Raw genomic sequence first — 17,051 nt, 5'->3', positions numbered from 1 at the left:
TAAATAAATAAATAAATAAATAAATACTTATTATCCTGAGTTTCTTCCTCTCCTATGCAATGCATAGAGAATTACTGGTCTCGCTTTTACTTATTTAAAAAGGTATTTTTAAACTTGAGTTTTAGCAGAAACAACCCTCACACCTGCTGTGCAACTGGGGCTGGGCTTCAGCACTGGCCTCAGAAACATCACACGGGTCCAGTGTTGACAACTGGGGCAAGTGAAGGGCATCTGGGTGGGCTGACATTTCCCACTGGCCAGTAGAAGACATGACTGACAGTCTTCTTACCTCCAGGGGACATGTCCAAGAGTCCCAGCAGATGCCTGCAATGGTTTGGACTACATTTTTCCTATTCACATCCAGTCGTGGTGAAGTCTGCATTAGTGCGACATTAGCAACAGCGACTAGTAAAGGAGAGGATGATAACACTACAATGAGAGCAATAAGGAATGTGGTCTCTCTTTAAAAAGCCAAGACCAACAGCAGTGTTCTCAGACTGCCCCTGACTGTAACTGAAGCCCAGATGAGGGGAACGGGATGCTTTGCTCTACACACCTCGTCATGTGGTGCTGCCCCCTCCTGGACATCACACAGCTCTTCCTCTATGAGCACATACTCGTGAGCAGCCCTACTCTCTCCTGCTATCTGGCTGCTGGCTTCAGGCCAAAGGTCATCCTGCTGACCGAGGGCTTCCTGGCTACAGCAGGGGATCTGGGACAGAGCCTCGGGGTCCTCTATCGCATGCCCATTAAGGCTAGAAGGACTAGCCACAGTGAGTGTGGCATGGCCAGGCCCCTCCTGCCGGCAGTCTGAGTGTGTGTTGAGGCCCTGCAGGTCATCTGATTGTCCAGCACCTCCGGTGGTCACAGAAAGTTCATCCTTTCCCTCTCTGCCTTCCAGGGAGGAGTCGGCCTTGGAGCTCAGGGGTTCATGCTGTGGGCTCTCTCCTTTCCTCTCCCTGTAAGGAGGCTCCAATGGTTCTGTGTAGTCCGTAAGGATCTTCTGCACAGTGCTCTCATCATGGCCCTGCCTCCGCATGAAATCCCTGGCCCATTCCACTCGGTGCTGATACCTGCCAACAGAAAACGCTGTCAATAACACACTCGAGTCTCAATTCCACAGCAGCAAAGTTACCACGAAAGCCTACAAGGTGGCCCACCAAGATGCTGAGTTTTCCTGAAGGGTGGGCTACAGGCAGAGTTTGCTGCCTCCATTCTCCTGCATCTGACCGTCCGGCAACAAGCATGCATCACTGACCCTTTGATATCACTGGCTTATTTTGACAAGATTAACCTCCATTTAACAAAATGTGGAAATTTATGTTCTTTAAAACCAAGAGATGCTGGTGAATAAGGCAGAGAAAAGGCTGCCTTTCACTGGGCTCCACTTTGCTTTTTTTTAATTGTGTTATCGCACTGATTCCGACAGACACTCCACTCATAATCTAAGGCCTGTTTAGCATTGGAAAGTGAGTTTCAATCGACATTTCTCACAGTGCCCAGGAACATCACTGGATATGGGAGGAAGTGATTTGCCTTATACATAGTCAGGTTGTCTTTCTGTTGTGATGACACATTCTGACCAAAAGCAACTGGTGGGGAAAGGGTTTATGTCACCTTCGAGCTTACAGGCACCATGAAGGAAGCCAGGGCAGGAGCTCCAGACAGGACCCAGAGGCTGGAAGACAAGCAGAGACCTCAGAGGAACTCTGCTTCTGGCTCCCTCTCTAGCTCACAGTCAGTCAGCTTTCTTACACAGCCGGAACCACTTTCTAGAGCTGGTTCCACCCACAGTGTTCTAGGGCTCTCCTCCATCAATCAGCAGTTGTGCAGAATGCCTCTGTAGACCAATCTGACAAAAGCAATCAAGTGGCACCCAAGATTACCATCACACACATATGTCCAAACACTTGAAAATAAGTTCCCCATAATAATCCTCAGAGTATAGTAACACTAAATTTCTGTACTCAAAGGGCTGAGCATTTGCCGAGGTACAAAGGCTATGGTGAAGACAACAGGGCTGTGTCAGGACGTTGCAAAATGTGTTCCCGTGACATAAGAACATGTTACAAACCAAAGACCAGCAGAAGGCTGACCTCAGTGGCAGACATCAGTGGCTCTGCCCACCCTGAAGATACACATAATTTCATTCCTCCCCTTATTTCACCCGTGTGCTCAGATACTCAGATATATATCAGGGTGCACATACTGTCCAGTAGGCAAACCGTCTTTTGTACCTAGAAAGCTGGTGTCTGCTTCACTTTGGCTTATCGGACTTCCAAGCTGCTCACGTTGGTTTTCCTATACACAGATAAACATGCATCCCTGTGCACTGGGAACTGAATCTTTGACTCACTCATGTATTACCATTCAGAGATCGGACTCAGGGCTGCAAGCGAGAGCAAGCACCCTACCGCTGAGCTATACCCTGTTCTTTTTCCTTTTTCTCTTTTGAGAGGTCTGAATTATCCAGGCTAGACTTGAACTTGCCAATTCTTTTGCTTCAGTTTCTTGAGTAGCTGGTATTAAAGGCCTGTGCTACTAGGCCTGGCTGAATCTTAGATTTAAAGACTGAAACATAGCTCGGTGGTGGTGGCAATGCCTTTGATCCCAACACTCTGTTAGCAGAGGCAGGCAGAGCTCTGAATTCATGGCCAGCCTGGTCTACAGAATGAATTCCAGGACAGCGAGGGCTACACAGAGAAACCCTGTCTCAAAAAGTGCCCCCCCCAACAAAGTACTGAAACATGGCAAGGCTGCTCTCTCACAAAATTGGGAATGCTAGTCCTACATGCCTCTCCCACTGGCTAGATCCCTTCTACCTGATAGACACACATCTGTTTAGTATCTGGGCCATTCCAGAGCCAGCTCTTGAAGGCCCATTCTAACCTGGAGTGAGGAACTTAACTTCCCAGGGGTTCCTTACTTGCAGAACATGGATATCAAGAGGATGGGACATCTTCATGGGGATGGGGTGAGGACTTAGGAGACAAGAGAGAAGTCTGTCACGTACACAATGTCTCTTGCACAACATATCCAGCATCAATGCCGTGAACAGTTGCTTTATTGTTCTCATGTGTGGATTCCTCTCACTCGGGAGATGAGTCCACCTACTCATGGGAAAGCTGTTTCATTAGTGCTTTTTCAACCTAAGATGGGGTCATCCTCACTGGTTTCCTACTTAGCAGAAGGAGGAACCACAGACAGACAAGGAGACAGAGACAGAGACAGAGACAGAGAGAGAGAGAGAGACAGAGAGAGAGAGAGGACGAATATGAATACCGGAAGCAGGGACTGGCCAAGAACACGGAGGGCTGCAGGAACCACCGGAAGCTGAGGTTTGCAGGAATTGTCCTCCTGTGTCCTCCAGAGGGAGGTGGCCTTGCTGAAAATTGCATTTTGGACTTTCGGCTTCTAAAACTGAAGATCCATTTCTGTTGCTTTAAGTCACTGAGTCTGTGGCCTTTTGGGCTGGCAGCTGAGGGACACATGCATGAACTGAGGGACCGTTTCTGGACGCTCGGACTGTAGGCTGCAGTGCTAACAGGTGATGCTCTTCAGGGGTCTGTCTGGGACTCACATCCTCAGACAGCTGTGACCTGATCAGGAGTCCTCTCAACCTCCTTCTGAATCCTAGCTTCGAGTACAGTGACCTGAGCACTTGGCCTTCCAGGGATGGGGGTTCTGCCAGGTTCTAAGTTAGCCCCACTCCAAGCCTAGCCCGGGAACATGCCTCCCTGATACTCTGCTTGCCAGCAGGGCACAGCCATGGGTCTGCCATCGTGGGCTGGAAGGTGGGAACATCACTGTGGCCTTGGCATGATGAAGCTCTATAGAGGGCTGGGGTCTGAACTTGAGCGCACAAACAGCGAGGTCTGGGATGAACAGACACCTGTTTTGTTTTATGAGAAAGGGATGCACTGGCTAGTTTTCTGTCAGCTTGACACAGGCTACAAGTCATGTAAGAGCAGGGAATCTCAATTAAGACACCTCTGTAAGATCAGGCTGGAGGCAAACCTGTAGGGCATTCTCTTAATTAGTGACTGATGGGAGAGGACCCAGGTCATTGTGGGTGGTGCCATCCTTGGGCTGGCGATCCTAGGTGCTCTAAGAAAGCAGGCTGAGTGAGCCACGAGGAGCAAGTGAGTAAGTAGTATCCCCCCATGGCCCCTGCATCAGCTCCTGCTTCTAGGTTCTTGCCAGGTTTGAGTTCTTATCCCAACTTCCTTTGAGGATAAACTGGTGTAGAAACATTAGCAGAATTAAACCCTTTCTTCCCCAAGTTGCTTTGGACGTGGTTTTTCATCACAGCAAGACAAGATAGCCACAAAAAAAGGGGAATACTTGCTAGCCCAGCTAGACTAGAACTCACTATGTAGATCAAGTTGGCCTTGCACTTAACAGCAATCCTACTGTCTCAGTGCTGATAGTATAGGCATGAGCCACCACTCAGTCCTAGTCTTATCAAAGAACCACTAAAGTCCATGCTACAGAGAGATGCGAGGTCTGGCCTTGATATCCTGGCGCTGACTCTGAACCCAAGCCTGTGAGAGATGACAGAGAGCAGGGGGCTGTGGGCTCAGTATCTGGGGCTGTAGACGGGATTAGGGGGAAGAAATTCTGGGTGTGACATGCTGGGATCAGTTAGGTACCGTGCAGGGGACTGTGAAGTTGGGGGAATGCTTCCAGAATGTCTAAGAGGAGTTGACAGGGACTTCTGTGAGACCCTTTGACTCTATGGTGTAGAGCAAGCAAGCGGGCAGGACCATCTGCCAACATTGGCTGGGAGACCTGCTTAGAACACCAAGTCTCAGGATATGACAGCGGTTGGTGTATTGGGAGGGTGACCTGAACGAACAACACATGCAGATGGGATGTGAGCCACATTAAATTCAGACTCAGTTTTCAAGTACTATCTACTCCCAGGGGAAAGCAAAGGCCCAGGGTGTTGTCATCATAGACTACCTAACGCCAGACCCGAGAAGACGCAGCCACACGGAAGCCAAGGTAGTCCTCACTTACTTCTCTGAGGTGATTATAGGCATGTCTGTCTGCACACCTGGAACAGAAAGACACTCTATTAGTTCCAGACAGACTTCCTTAGAGGGAACAAAACCCACGAAAACCCTAAAAAGACAGATAATTTCAAGATCCACACAGTCACACAGCTGACTGTCTACTGGCCTCAGCTAGCTTCTGACTGCCGTCCTTCCATGCATACACAACCTCTTGCTGCCGCAGATGGGTCCACATAGCCTTAGCCCCAGCTCAGAAGCACAGATGTGTAAGGGGACAGTTATCTGTGGGATGCTTGGGCCTTGTGTACAAGCTTAGCTTTCATTTTCCCTCTGGGGCTGGAGAGACCCTTGATGGTGGTGTGGTTTGGGGTACGTACTGAGATGCCTTCAGCTCTACCTCTGGGTGTCAACTAGGACAAGGCCTTTCTTCCAAAGTGTTTTTTCAGGTCACTCAATGGTCTAGCTCTTACTCCTACTCCTCATCCTGCCTTTAGGATAAGCTGTCTTCTTACCCAAATTCAGCCTTGTGGTGGTTTAAATAAGAATGGCTCCCATAAATTTATAATTGAACACTTTCTTGGTCACTAAGGAGTGGCACCATTTGAAAGGATTAGTAGGTGTGGCCTTGTTGGAGGAAGTGTATCACTGGGAGAGGCTTTGAGGTTTCGAAAAGCCCATAGCCTCTTTCTGTCTTCCTGCTGTCTGTGGAGCTGCATGCAGAACTCTCAGCTGCTTCTCCAGCACCAGGTCTGCCTGCACACTGCCATGCTTTCCACCATGACAATAATGGACTGAACCTCTGAAACGGTAAGCCAGCCCCAACTCTACACATGAACAGAACACTGACTAAGACAAGCCTCACCTGCAGGCTAAGGAGGCTTGACTGGAGGCTCCTCAGCTCGATGCTTAGGAGGAGGCAACGAGTCTGCTGAGAACAGGTAGATTCTGGGGTGGTTTATGAAGCAGAGGCATTCTGACAGGAGAAAATGGACAAGTCTCTCTCAGGAAGGCTGAACAGTAGGTGACTTCCCTGAGATAGCTACTGCCAGGGGAGTCATATAACCAACTGGACCTAGCCAGTTGATTAAAAAAATCTTGAGACAGGGTCACATTATGTAGTCCTGGATGGCCTAGAACTTGCTATGTAGATCAGGTTAGCCTTGACCTCACAGACTTCTGCCTGCCTCTGCCTCTAGAGTTCTGGAATTAAAGGTGTGCATTGTTGTGACTGCCTTTAGGACTTTAAAGTTTTATTTGTGTGTGTGTGTGTGTGTGTGTGTGTGTGTGTGTGTGTGTGTGTGTAGTTCAGAGGGTTGTGATTGGAGCCAAACTTGGATCTTGGGCAAGTAAAACCAGTAAGTGCTCTTAAGAGCTGAGCCATCTTTCTAGCCTTGAATATTTCTACAAGAGAGGGATTACTTTGCCATATTCAAATTTTATCCTTGATGAGCTACTCAGGCGGATCTGTAAAGTCTGGTCTCCCCTTTGGGGGCCCCCCAGGCCTCTTGCTGTGTGCTAGGGACAGAATCCAGGCTGTCCACACACTAGACAAACCCTGCAACATCCTTTTTTTTTCCTTTTTATGTAAGATGTTAGTCCCAAAGTCACAGCAATTCTCCTGTTTCAGTGCTTCTACTCTACATTGCTAAGATTTCAGTGTCTGACCATGCCTGGCTTTTACTTTTATTCCAGTATTTATTTGTTTGTTTAAGGTTCATTCGCAGGTAGCCCAAGCTGCCTTGAATTCACAAGCCTCCTCTTAGCTTCCCAAATACTAGGACATCAAATCAGGTTTGGCTTTCTTCTTACTTTTTAACTGGTACGCAAAAACACAAACAATGATAAAATTTAAATATGTCAAAGTAATCCTTCTTTTGTAGAAATATTCAGGGCTGGAAAGATGGTTCAGCTCTGTAACATCAAGAGGTAACATGGCTTCCATCCATGCACACTTGTGTCCTTTTTTAAGTCAGGTCTAATATCTATTCCTCAAGCTCTTTCATCTTCAATGGATTGCCCTTTTAAAAAGAAACATTTTAAAAATGTGTCTCAGTGTCTTGCCTGCATGTATGTCTGTGCACCACACACATGCAGAGGTCAGAAAAAGGAAGTGGCTCTCCTGGCACTAGTGTGATAGATGGCTGTGAGCGGCCATGTGGGTGCTAAGAACTGAACCTGGGTCCGATGCAAGAATAGCCAGTGCTCTTAATGGCTGAGCATCTCTCTTGCCCCCAAATACATCTTTCTTAGGCCTCCATTTTGGTTTACCCACAGCTCACAGCTTTATGTCACAGTGAGGCCACAACCCCATCCTGTTCTAAGGCTGAGGCTAGCAGGTAGTCTGCGATGCGAGAGCTGGATGGCAAGGCCCAGAGGCTTCATCTCAGGATTGCTTCTTGCAGCTGATAGGCCTTTCCTGTCATCAGTCAGTTAATAACCCCTGGGCATTAGCCCACCCTATTGAGCAGATTTCCTGCAGATCAACATAAAAGATGAACTTTCATGATGAACATTTTTTTTTTGATGCTGTTTAAATGAATTAATGATTCTAAAGAATTCCTGATTCAATTCAAATAATTTCAGGAAGAAAGTTTTAAGAGTTGGTTTTAGTTGTTTTGCTAGAAAGATGTAATAAAGTTAGAATCAAGAATCAAATGTGCCTTCTCCTCATATAGTAAGTAAAGGCTTCATAATAAGAAACACAAAGAGATTTCATCATCACACTAAAAAGAGAAACAGACGGGACAAATTTATGTACAAGGAAAAACATTTTGGGGCCAAGGATATAGCCACAGGTGTGTACTATGATAAGGCAAGGCCATATAAAAAACTGTTGCTCTGAACTTACAATGAGCTTGCAGAATGAAACACTGCTTTGAATTTAATATCAACATCCTGTAACTCCCACTCTATGTAACATTTTATCTCTGAGGTGATTTTCTAGAGAAGTTTTTGTCAAAGAAGGTATAAAAAGGCTAGAGAAAAATAAAGTTGTTGGTTAGTTTGGCTGGGGGGGAGGGGCTCTGCCCCATCCATCCATCCATCCATCCATCCATCCATCCATTGTATGTTTGCTAATCTATAATGTACATGGGTAGGTATATGTATATATGTAAGCATGCATGACATGAATACTTGTGGAGCGTATAAGACAGGTGGTTGGGCCCAACAAAAATGTAAATGTTAATGTGTAAACAAGAATCGGAATGAAAATGTAAACGTGTGTATGGATGTGTATATGTCTGTGCATATTTGCCGATACAAAGCATTTTAATTCTTTTCCTTTTCTTCCTCTCTGGCTCATAAAGAATTAACTAGACTAGCCAGAGAGGCTTCTGGCTGTCTGGACAGAGAAGGGAGAAATAGCAACATTTTTCACTTAGTTCTCTGTTAGGCAACGGGTGTTAATTGCCCAAGCCAGTGGTTTTTAATGACAAAATACACAGTAAAATTTTTAGGATTGTTTTTTAAGTTATCAGCAAGTCTTCAGTATAGAGCGCTTGAAGGCCAGAGATCATCAGTCTTTAAAACTACCTCTCCATCTAACGCTGTGTCCCATTTAGAACCATTCCAGACCAGGCTGGCTCCCAGCAATAGGTCTGAGACACTATACTTAGCTTTAAAGAAATTCATTCTCATTCTCTCTCTCTCTCTCTCTCTCTCTCTCTCTCTCTCTCTCTCTCTCTCTCTCTCTCCCCTTCCCTCCCTCCCTCCTCAAGTCAGTCTCTGTAGTTCTGGTTATCTTGGAGCCAGCCAGGTTGGCACTGAACTCCTTTAGAGTCCTGGGATTAAAGGCATAAACCACTATACCTGGCAATTCTTTAATGTTTAAACCTACTGGTATTGCTTAATTAACTATCAGGAAGATGCCCTGGAAAATATATTAGGAGAAAAGAAATGTAATTGACTACATCTGAATTAACTAAAAAAAGATCAGCACTGGATACACGTGTGAGGAAGTTTTCTTCATTAAATTATTTGAGGTGGGAAGACTCACCCTAAATCTGGGCCACACCGTCTGATGGCAGCCCACATAAAAAGGACACAGAAGGAAGCTTTTGCTTTTTGCCTGCTTGCCCTCATTCTCACTGGCAAGTTCACCTACCCTGCTGTTGTGGCAATCCTTTGCTGGCATTAGCATCTACTTCTTCAGGATTCCAAGGTACACTGAAGACCAGCTAAGACGGCCAGTGTTGTAGACTGAAGGACTATTAGATTCTTGGACTTTCTGTCAGGAGACAGACAGCTGTTGGACTAGCTGGACCACAGCCTGTAAGCCACTCTAATAAATCATATAACTATATATATATATATATATATATATATATATATATATATATATATACACACATATACCTATATATGTATATATAAATATATGCATATCACACACACACACACACACACACACACACACACACACACACACACTCACTCACTCTCTAACACAGGGTCAGTCCGGGAGATCTAACTCAGAGGATTGGTGATAAGGACTTTTATCCAACAAGTTGTTTCACCACCAACCCCATATTAATAATATGTTTAACAATGTCATGGTTATTGTAAATTCTACCTCTGCAAATGAAACACCACGCTCATCTTGACAGTAGCCCAGGCAGGGAGCACTTCCTACACACAGCATCCTACAGGCAAAGGGTAACCAAAAAGCCCTAATTATAGTTTTCCTGTCTTTGAGGGGCAAAGGATGGAAATCAAGGTCCTATATGTGTAAGACTTCTAGCCATTCCAGAAGGAAGGTGAAGCACATTTCCAAGAACTACAAAAGATCCTTTTGCCTGATCTGCTGGCAGATGGGAGATTCTGAGTTCGAGGCCAGCCTGGGCTAAGTAGTGAGACAGTCAAAAACAAACCAACAGACCCAGAAGGAATAGCTATGTTGATGCAAATTCTTAGCTGCTCTGCTCTTCGCTGTCGGTGTTACCTCTCTTCCAGAACTTACCATTTCGCCAGGACACGTGAGCACCAAGTGAAAACTACACAGCTTACCTTTCCATCTGGCAGCCAGCTTGGGATTGGAGATTGTGAAGTTCGGACGACTTCTTGAAAGGATCCCCTTTCCAAAGTAACCCTTCGGAGAAGAAACATGGTTGATGCTCAGGTGTTAGGTTTGCAGCTGCAGTAGAAGAGAACTATTCAACAGCCGCATGCCTCCCTGATTGTCTAATGATCATACATTCCCACCCCGGTGTGTGTGGGTAGGTGTTCATGTGCATGTGTGCACATGCGGGTGTGTGTGCACATGTGGGTGTGCAGGTGCACATGTGCCTATGTGGAGTGCAGGTGCATATGTGTACACGTGTGTGTGCACATGTGGGTGTGCAGGTGTTATGTATGCATACGTGGAGTATAATGCACATGTGCACACACGGGCATGCAGGCGTATGTATACACATGTGGAGTGCAGGTTCATGTGTGCACACCTGCATGCTATCAGTGTTGATTATTTCCCCTGGGGCTGGGGTCTAGCCTTGTGTACTCTATTCATGGATCCATCTCTGCAGCCCCTCAGCTGTACCAGCTCGTCTCTCTCATGAGGAGTGGCTCTGGCTTGTGTCTGGCATCTTGAAGGCACCAGAACAGGCAGGGGCAGCTTCTTTTCACACGTGGCTCAGGGATGCTGTGTACTGGGGAGTGAGAGCTACGCCCACTGAAGACCTAGGTGTTTTTGGATTCTTTCATACTCTGGAGTGGAAGTGTCCCTCTCTTTCCTGCTAGTTCCCCCTAAATACATAATTTCCCTGCTTTTGATTATAAGTAAACAGAAAAAAAATCAAGTAACGATAAGATGATTAAAACTTGTCCAGTATGTGTAGAGCCTCATTTTACCTTAGACACTGTGAACAAAGGCCTCAGCAGGGAGCTGTAGGCAGACAGGACCCAATGAGGCCTTAATACACCGGGCCCCCAGGGATCCCAGGGCTAAGGCCACTGACATCACTGTAAACGCTCTAGAGAAGGTAGAGGAGAGGCAGAATGGCCATCATCTGTCCTGAGCCGGGAGCAGGAGCAGGAGCAGGAGCGGAATTCACTGTCATAGGTAAGTAAATATCTCACAGTGGGGATGGCAGGTACCGCTCAGAGGTAGAATACAAGGTCCTCAGCTCAAACCCCAGCACCAAACCAAACTAGCCAACCCTAAAACTGGACTGTGGTGACAGGAAACCACTCCATAAATTTATATTGTCACTCAAGTAAAGGTTTGCTTATAAGGAGTGAACGCATGGTTTACACTACATCCTGATCAGTTTGTGTAGTAAAAAAACAAAAACAAACCAGTTATTTTGAAAGAGCACATCATTTAAATTTTATGTGTATGGGTGTTTTGCCTGGGTATATGTCATCTGTATACCACATGTGCCTGGTGCCCTCAGAGGCCAGAAGAGGGTACTGAATCGTCTGGAACTGGAATCACAGACAAGCATGAACTGCCATGTTGGTGCTGGGAATCCGATCTGGGGCCTGTGGAAAAGCAGTCACCACTCTTAACTGCTGAGCCATCTCCCCATCAGGTTGGCTCTTAAACTGTCCTAGCAACAAAAGGGACATGTAGAGTGAGTGTGTGTGTGTGTGTGTGTGTGTGTGTGTGTGTGTGAAGCAAGTCACCAGTCTCATCTGCTGTCCTATCTAATACGTGCCCAGCAAGGAGAGAGAGCAGAGATGTCGGGGAACTTCCCACAGGCCCTGGCATATGGGCCCCGTGTGACTGTGTAGTGACCTCTGGGAAGGGACAGAAGTGGTGGAAATGGCCGTCAGTTTTCACTCACTGTAAATCACTTGTCTTTACACCCCTTCACCCTATGTGCTGTTGGAACGTGGGTTTGTGGTTGGGCATGTCGAACTTAGGCCCACAGTTGAAGGCTGCTTGTGGTATCACCAGGAAAGAACTGGAAAGGCCTGGGCTTACCTTCCCATACAGCTGCTCCATGTCCTCTGTGCCCCTCACCACCACATTGTTGCTAATCATTTCAGCCTGGAATATTCGGAATTCCTTCCTGGGACTTTGGTCCTGACTAAAGGGGATGGGCAGCGGTGACTCGTAACTCTCGTACACTCTCCTTTTCCTCTTTGGAGCACGGAAGACTGCCTCTGCCATTCTTCAAGGATAACAGGTCTCTGGAGGACAAAGGAGGAGACCAGTCAGTAACCATGGACCAAGAGAGCCAGCACACTCAGAACAAGGTTCACACGGTCTTTTGGGGGAAAAGCAGAGTATTTGTAAAACAATGAACTAGAAGACATCATGTAACGAGGACATAAGTCACCAGGGTATCTCAGATGCTAATACCTCTAAGAAGCCAGTGCCATCACCTTAACTGAAACTGGTAACACCAAGGCCTAGCTACATATCCTGAGAATTCCTATCTTTAAGGAGAACATATTTTCCTTGACCAAGAAACATTCAGCTTCTTCAGGGACTGCTAATGCTCAGAGGTACTGGATATAAAGTGGATGCTAATTTAAAACCAAGAATGTGTCCTCGGCAGAATTAGTTTAGGGAGATTTCTATCTTCTGAAGATCCACCTTAAGAAACATTATAAACCCCGGGCAGTCAGTCCTCAGGATTCTCTGTTTGTTTGCTTGCTTTATTGAGACAAGTTTTGTGTGGTCCAGGCTGATCTTGAACCATGTAGGTGAGGATGACCATGAATTCCTGGTCCCCCTGCCTCTACTTCCCGAGCGCTGAGATTTGAGGTTGAGTCACCATGCTTGGCTCCCACTTTTAAAAGGAAACCCGTGAATCATAGCAGAGTCACTGTCATTTAAGGGCCAGTTAGGTCCCACCAAATGCCAGTGGGTGTGTGCAGGGACTGAAGCCAGACTGCCCGTGCTGTATTCTACTCTGTGTGTTAGCCTCTGCAGTGCACAAACCAAAATCAGGAAGCTGCTGCATTTTTAACTGTAAAACCTTGGGCAAAAGTCCCCCAGCTTCTGGGCTTTAGTTCATCTATAAAGGGGGAGAAAACCAGCTTCTCACAGCCATGGTTCCCAGAGTGCTTGGGACTGCACCTGGCAGAGTGGCATCACCCATACATACACTGATGACACTGGATGTCATCAGTTACGGGGTGAGTGCCAGCAATGCCATCTTATAGTCAGGGTGACCTTCGGGTCAGTGAGGCCTGTAAAGGGCCCCGTGAATGACAGCGCTGGGTTAAGTGCAGGGTCCTCTTTGTGGGTCCCACTCAGGCACAGTTTGCATCTGTTCACGGTGGTCTAGGTCTGAGTGAGATGCCACACAGCTACCAACCAGGCAGAGAATTACCTAGAAGGGTCCAAGGAAGCTGAAGACCTCTTTATTCTGGGTCTTACAGAGACAAAACAAGTGTAGAACACACACACACACACACACACACACACACACACACACACACACACACGCAAGTTGAATGCAACACGAAGTTGCTGCCCGCTACCTGCCAGCACAAAGCACCACTGAGCCATGGCCCCTGCAAATGTGTATATTCTAAATGACAGATGCTTCACCAGGCAGGTGGGAGATTTGAACCTGCAGCTGTCTACGGTCAGGTCTACACTGAGAGGTTACAGGGAGCTCTCAGGTCACACGCATAACCCCTCACAAAGGACAGAATGCGACTGATGACCTGGGTGCCCTTGCCCTAAAACCAGCATCCACTAGGCAATAGAGAGTTGAGCCTGAGGAGGTGGGTGGCTTTAACATTTCATGACCATTAAAAAGAAATGATGTGGCAGGAGCCCTGCCTGCTCTTTTAGAGGACTCAGGTTCCATTCTCAGCATCCGCATCCACCTGTAGATCCCGTCCCAAGGATCCAGCGCCTTCTTTTTGGCCTCTGTGGGCACTGCATGCATATTAAGCATAGACAAGACACACAGGCAGGCAAATACTGGCAAAATGAAGGAGGAGGAGGACGAGGAAGAAGGAAGGAGGAAAAGAAAAAGGAAGAAGGAGGAGGATGAAAAAGGAAGGAGAAGAAGGAAGAGGATGATGATAATGATGATGATAGTGGTAATAACTGAAACACCAAGCTTTGGCCACGGTGTTATGACAGCTTCATGGAACTTCTCTCGAAGCTAGGAACTTCAATAAAGACAGAGGGAAACATGGACCAAGGAAGTAAAGTTAGAACAACTGACAAGTGAGTGTCAAAGATACCCATGCACGGGGATGGAGAGAGGCTTAGTAGTTAAGACACAGGTTCAATTCCCAACATGCACATGGTGGCTTATATCCACCTACAACTCTAGCTGCAGGGGATCAGATAACCAAGCACTCAACTGTCACCTGTCATAGTGCAATACATACATGCAGGTATGTATGTATAGGGTAGAGCAGACCAGAACAGTAGTCTGGAGGACTAAATATATAGGCTTTCACTTGCTTCTTTTCCCAGTGCTGGGGATTGAACCCAGGGCCCCGCTCATTCAAAGAAAATGCTCTATCAAAGGAGCCACAGTCCCAGCCCAGGCACTGCTCTTATCCTCACTGTATAAGTGAGAAGGGACTTGGGGGGCCAGGCTGAATGTATCTGCAAAGATTGTTAAGAAACCTGGCCATGCTTGACATCAAAGCACCACAAAGCACATTTCTGTCCATCAAAAGCAAGGCCCATCCTTTATTTTTCCCCCAACCTGCTAGCCTAATAATCATTTAAAATTTTTGGTTTTGCTGACACTTGATCTTGCTATGTAGCTTTGGCTAGCTTTAAACTCACTATGATCTTTCTGCCCCAGCCTCCCATGTGCTGCGGTTAAAGACATGAACCGTCACACACAATGGTCAACCTAACCCCTTTTATATACTCCTCTAAGTGTCAATCGAAGCACAAACCATACAGGAAAAGGTGGATCCGTATAATTTCCCAACACTCTTGGGATCGGGTGTCAAAGAAGTCTCTCTTATGGCAAAACTCACCCGAGTTCTCTTATCATTTTGTTTGTTTGTTTGTTTGTTTGTTTGTTTGAGATGAGGCCACACGTAGCCCAAGCTGGCTTCAAACTTGATACGTAGCTGAGGATAGCTTTAAAAACAGCTGATACTGTTGCCTCTGCCTCCTGAAGTTGGGATTACAGGTGGGCAGTCGCACGCTTGGTTTGGCGCAGTGCTGGGGACAGAAAAACGCTGCCAACTGAGTCCCGTCCCAGCCCTCGTGGGCTCCTCATCATTTGAAAACACACTTGCATCTGTGTTTCCCCCTGCACAGCTCCAGAGCTGAGGTTCAGGGCTGAGGGCCAAGGCAGACCAGCCTGGGTCTGGGACAGATGGCATCTGTCACTGAGAGCGAAATGCTCGGCAGCCATCAGGAAGCTGTGCTCAGCACGCTTGAGTGACAGCCAGCCCCCACCCCACTCACGCCTGAAGCGGTTCACACGCTGGACACAGAACACTAGAGACCGGCCGGCTCCAGACTTCCCGTCAGTCTTACCTTACCCGGCCACGCGCGCCCACGGTTACCCGGCAACCTGGAGGCGGTACTGTAGCCGTCAAGCAGCGCGGCCGCAAAACCAGCTGCGCGTAGCCGCAAAACGACCGGCTGCGTCCTAGCACAGCACGCTTGCGCACAGCACTTCTGACAGTACCTTCCGCCCCATCCCCCAGCTAAATCTAACGAATAAGGCTAAGGGGCCTTTCCCCCGCCTTAATCCTCATAGCATTCCCACATTTTTCTCTTTACTTTTTTTTTTTTTTTTTTTATGTAGTTCTCACTGTACAGCCTTGGTTTGCTTGGAGCTCACTAGCCCAGACAAGCTCACGGAGTTCAAGATGCCTTTGCATCTCCAGTGCTGGGATTAAAAGTGCTCACTGCCTGGAGGTTCCAACACAAGGTTCATTTTTTTTAGAGATGAGATATGAAGCGACTTGTCCTAAAAGACTGCCCTTGACCTCAGTGTGATAGGAGATTTTATTCAGAGTAATGAACCCTGAATGCTATAAAGGAAGATGTACCCACTGGTGTAATAATGGTGTGAAGGTTCAGAGGCAACCAACATTTAAGTGAGTGGATCTGAGGTCTGTTTGTCGGAGGGAATTCATGCTTGGTGTTGTAAACTTAACCAGAAGCCTGTGTCTCAGGACCAGAAGCCTGTGTCAAAGACCTTAAGGAGAACCCAATTACTATTGTCTTGTTAAATGAAGAGATCCAGCTACTTCCAAATATTTTGGTTATACCCACATACAGATTAGTGCTGCTTTCACCACGTCCAGAGAGGCTTTTCTCTGCAGAGGGCAGTGGTGACTCAGTAACAATCAAAATGCTGACTAGTGACTGCCAAGTGCTCAGTCTTAAGCGGAAATCTCTACATTAACCCTTGCCTGCCCCAGGCTGAGGAAACATTGAGAAGGGAATGGTGCAGAAAGAAGGCCAGAACCAGAGGATGGGAGGATGCTGTCTTCTGGACATGACAGAGCCCATAGCATTCATGAACTCACAGAGGGCTTGGTTACCTACATAAGCCTTAGTCAAGATCAAGGCCGAAGGATCAGTTAAAGTTCTAGCCAGCAGTATTAATTGCATCTGATGGATGACTGAAAAGATAAAAGGCAAGGGGAAGGAAGATAGGCAGGGATGTGTGGGCGAATAGTGGGGTGGGAGAGGAGAGCTGGGGATGGCTGTCATCAAGATATACCGTATATGAAACTGTTTAAGAACACACAAAAGATAACAACAACAATAGCCACAGCAACAAAATGTAAAACAAAGAATACAGACAGGCTGGAGAGATGGCTCAGTTGTTAGGAGCACTGACTGTTCTTCCAGAGGTCCTGAGTTCAAGTCCCAGCAACCACATGGTGGCTCATAACCATCTGTAATGGGATCTTCCGATGCCCTCTTCCAGTGTGTCTGAAGACAGCGACAGTGTACTCACGTATGTAAAATAAATAAATCTTAAAAAAAAATATCTAAAGAAACCAAATTCTGTCAGGCGTGTGGTGAGCGCCTTTAATCCTAGTGCTTGGTAAGGAGAAGCAGCCAGACCTCTATGAATTGAAGGCCAGCCTGGTCTACATAACAAGTTCCAGATCAGCCAAGAC

At 46.9% G+C, this 17,051-nt stretch overlaps 1 protein-coding gene across 7 annotated transcripts in view; it reads right to left on the bottom strand.

Annotated features, from left to right (window-relative positions):
• Tsen2 (tRNA splicing endonuclease subunit 2) overlaps positions 1–15,573 on the bottom strand; it is a 35,458-nt gene extending 19,885 nt beyond the window's left edge. The window contains exons 1-6 of one of the 7 annotated variants that reach the window (XM_039107639.2): positions 11,944–11,971; positions 10,026–10,107; positions 9,124–9,246; positions 5,881–5,991; positions 5,023–5,059; positions 557–1,073 (exon numbers count right to left, since the gene is read on the bottom strand). In XM_039107639.2, coding sequence (XP_038963567.1) covers positions 557–1,073; positions 5,023–5,045 — 540 coding nt within the window. In that variant the 5' untranslated portion in view covers positions 5,046–5,059; positions 5,881–5,991; positions 9,124–9,246; positions 10,026–10,107; positions 11,944–11,971. Of the gene's footprint in view, positions 1–556; positions 1,074–5,022; positions 5,060–5,880; positions 5,992–9,123; positions 9,247–10,025; positions 10,108–11,943; positions 12,153–14,933 lie in introns of those variants that run through there. The other 6 variants (XM_063286091.1, XM_008763242.4, NM_001014057.2 and 3 more) reach the window with 6 other exon arrangements.
• Positions 15,574–17,051: the final 1,478 nt, after the last annotated feature.

This window comes from Rattus norvegicus, chromosome 4, assembly GCF_036323735.1.
Source record: "Rattus norvegicus strain BN/NHsdMcwi chromosome 4, GRCr8, whole genome shotgun sequence".
NCBI lineage: Eukaryota > Metazoa > Chordata > Mammalia > Rodentia > Muridae > Rattus > Rattus norvegicus.
This window is presented reverse-complemented; position numbering and strand designations above follow the sequence as displayed.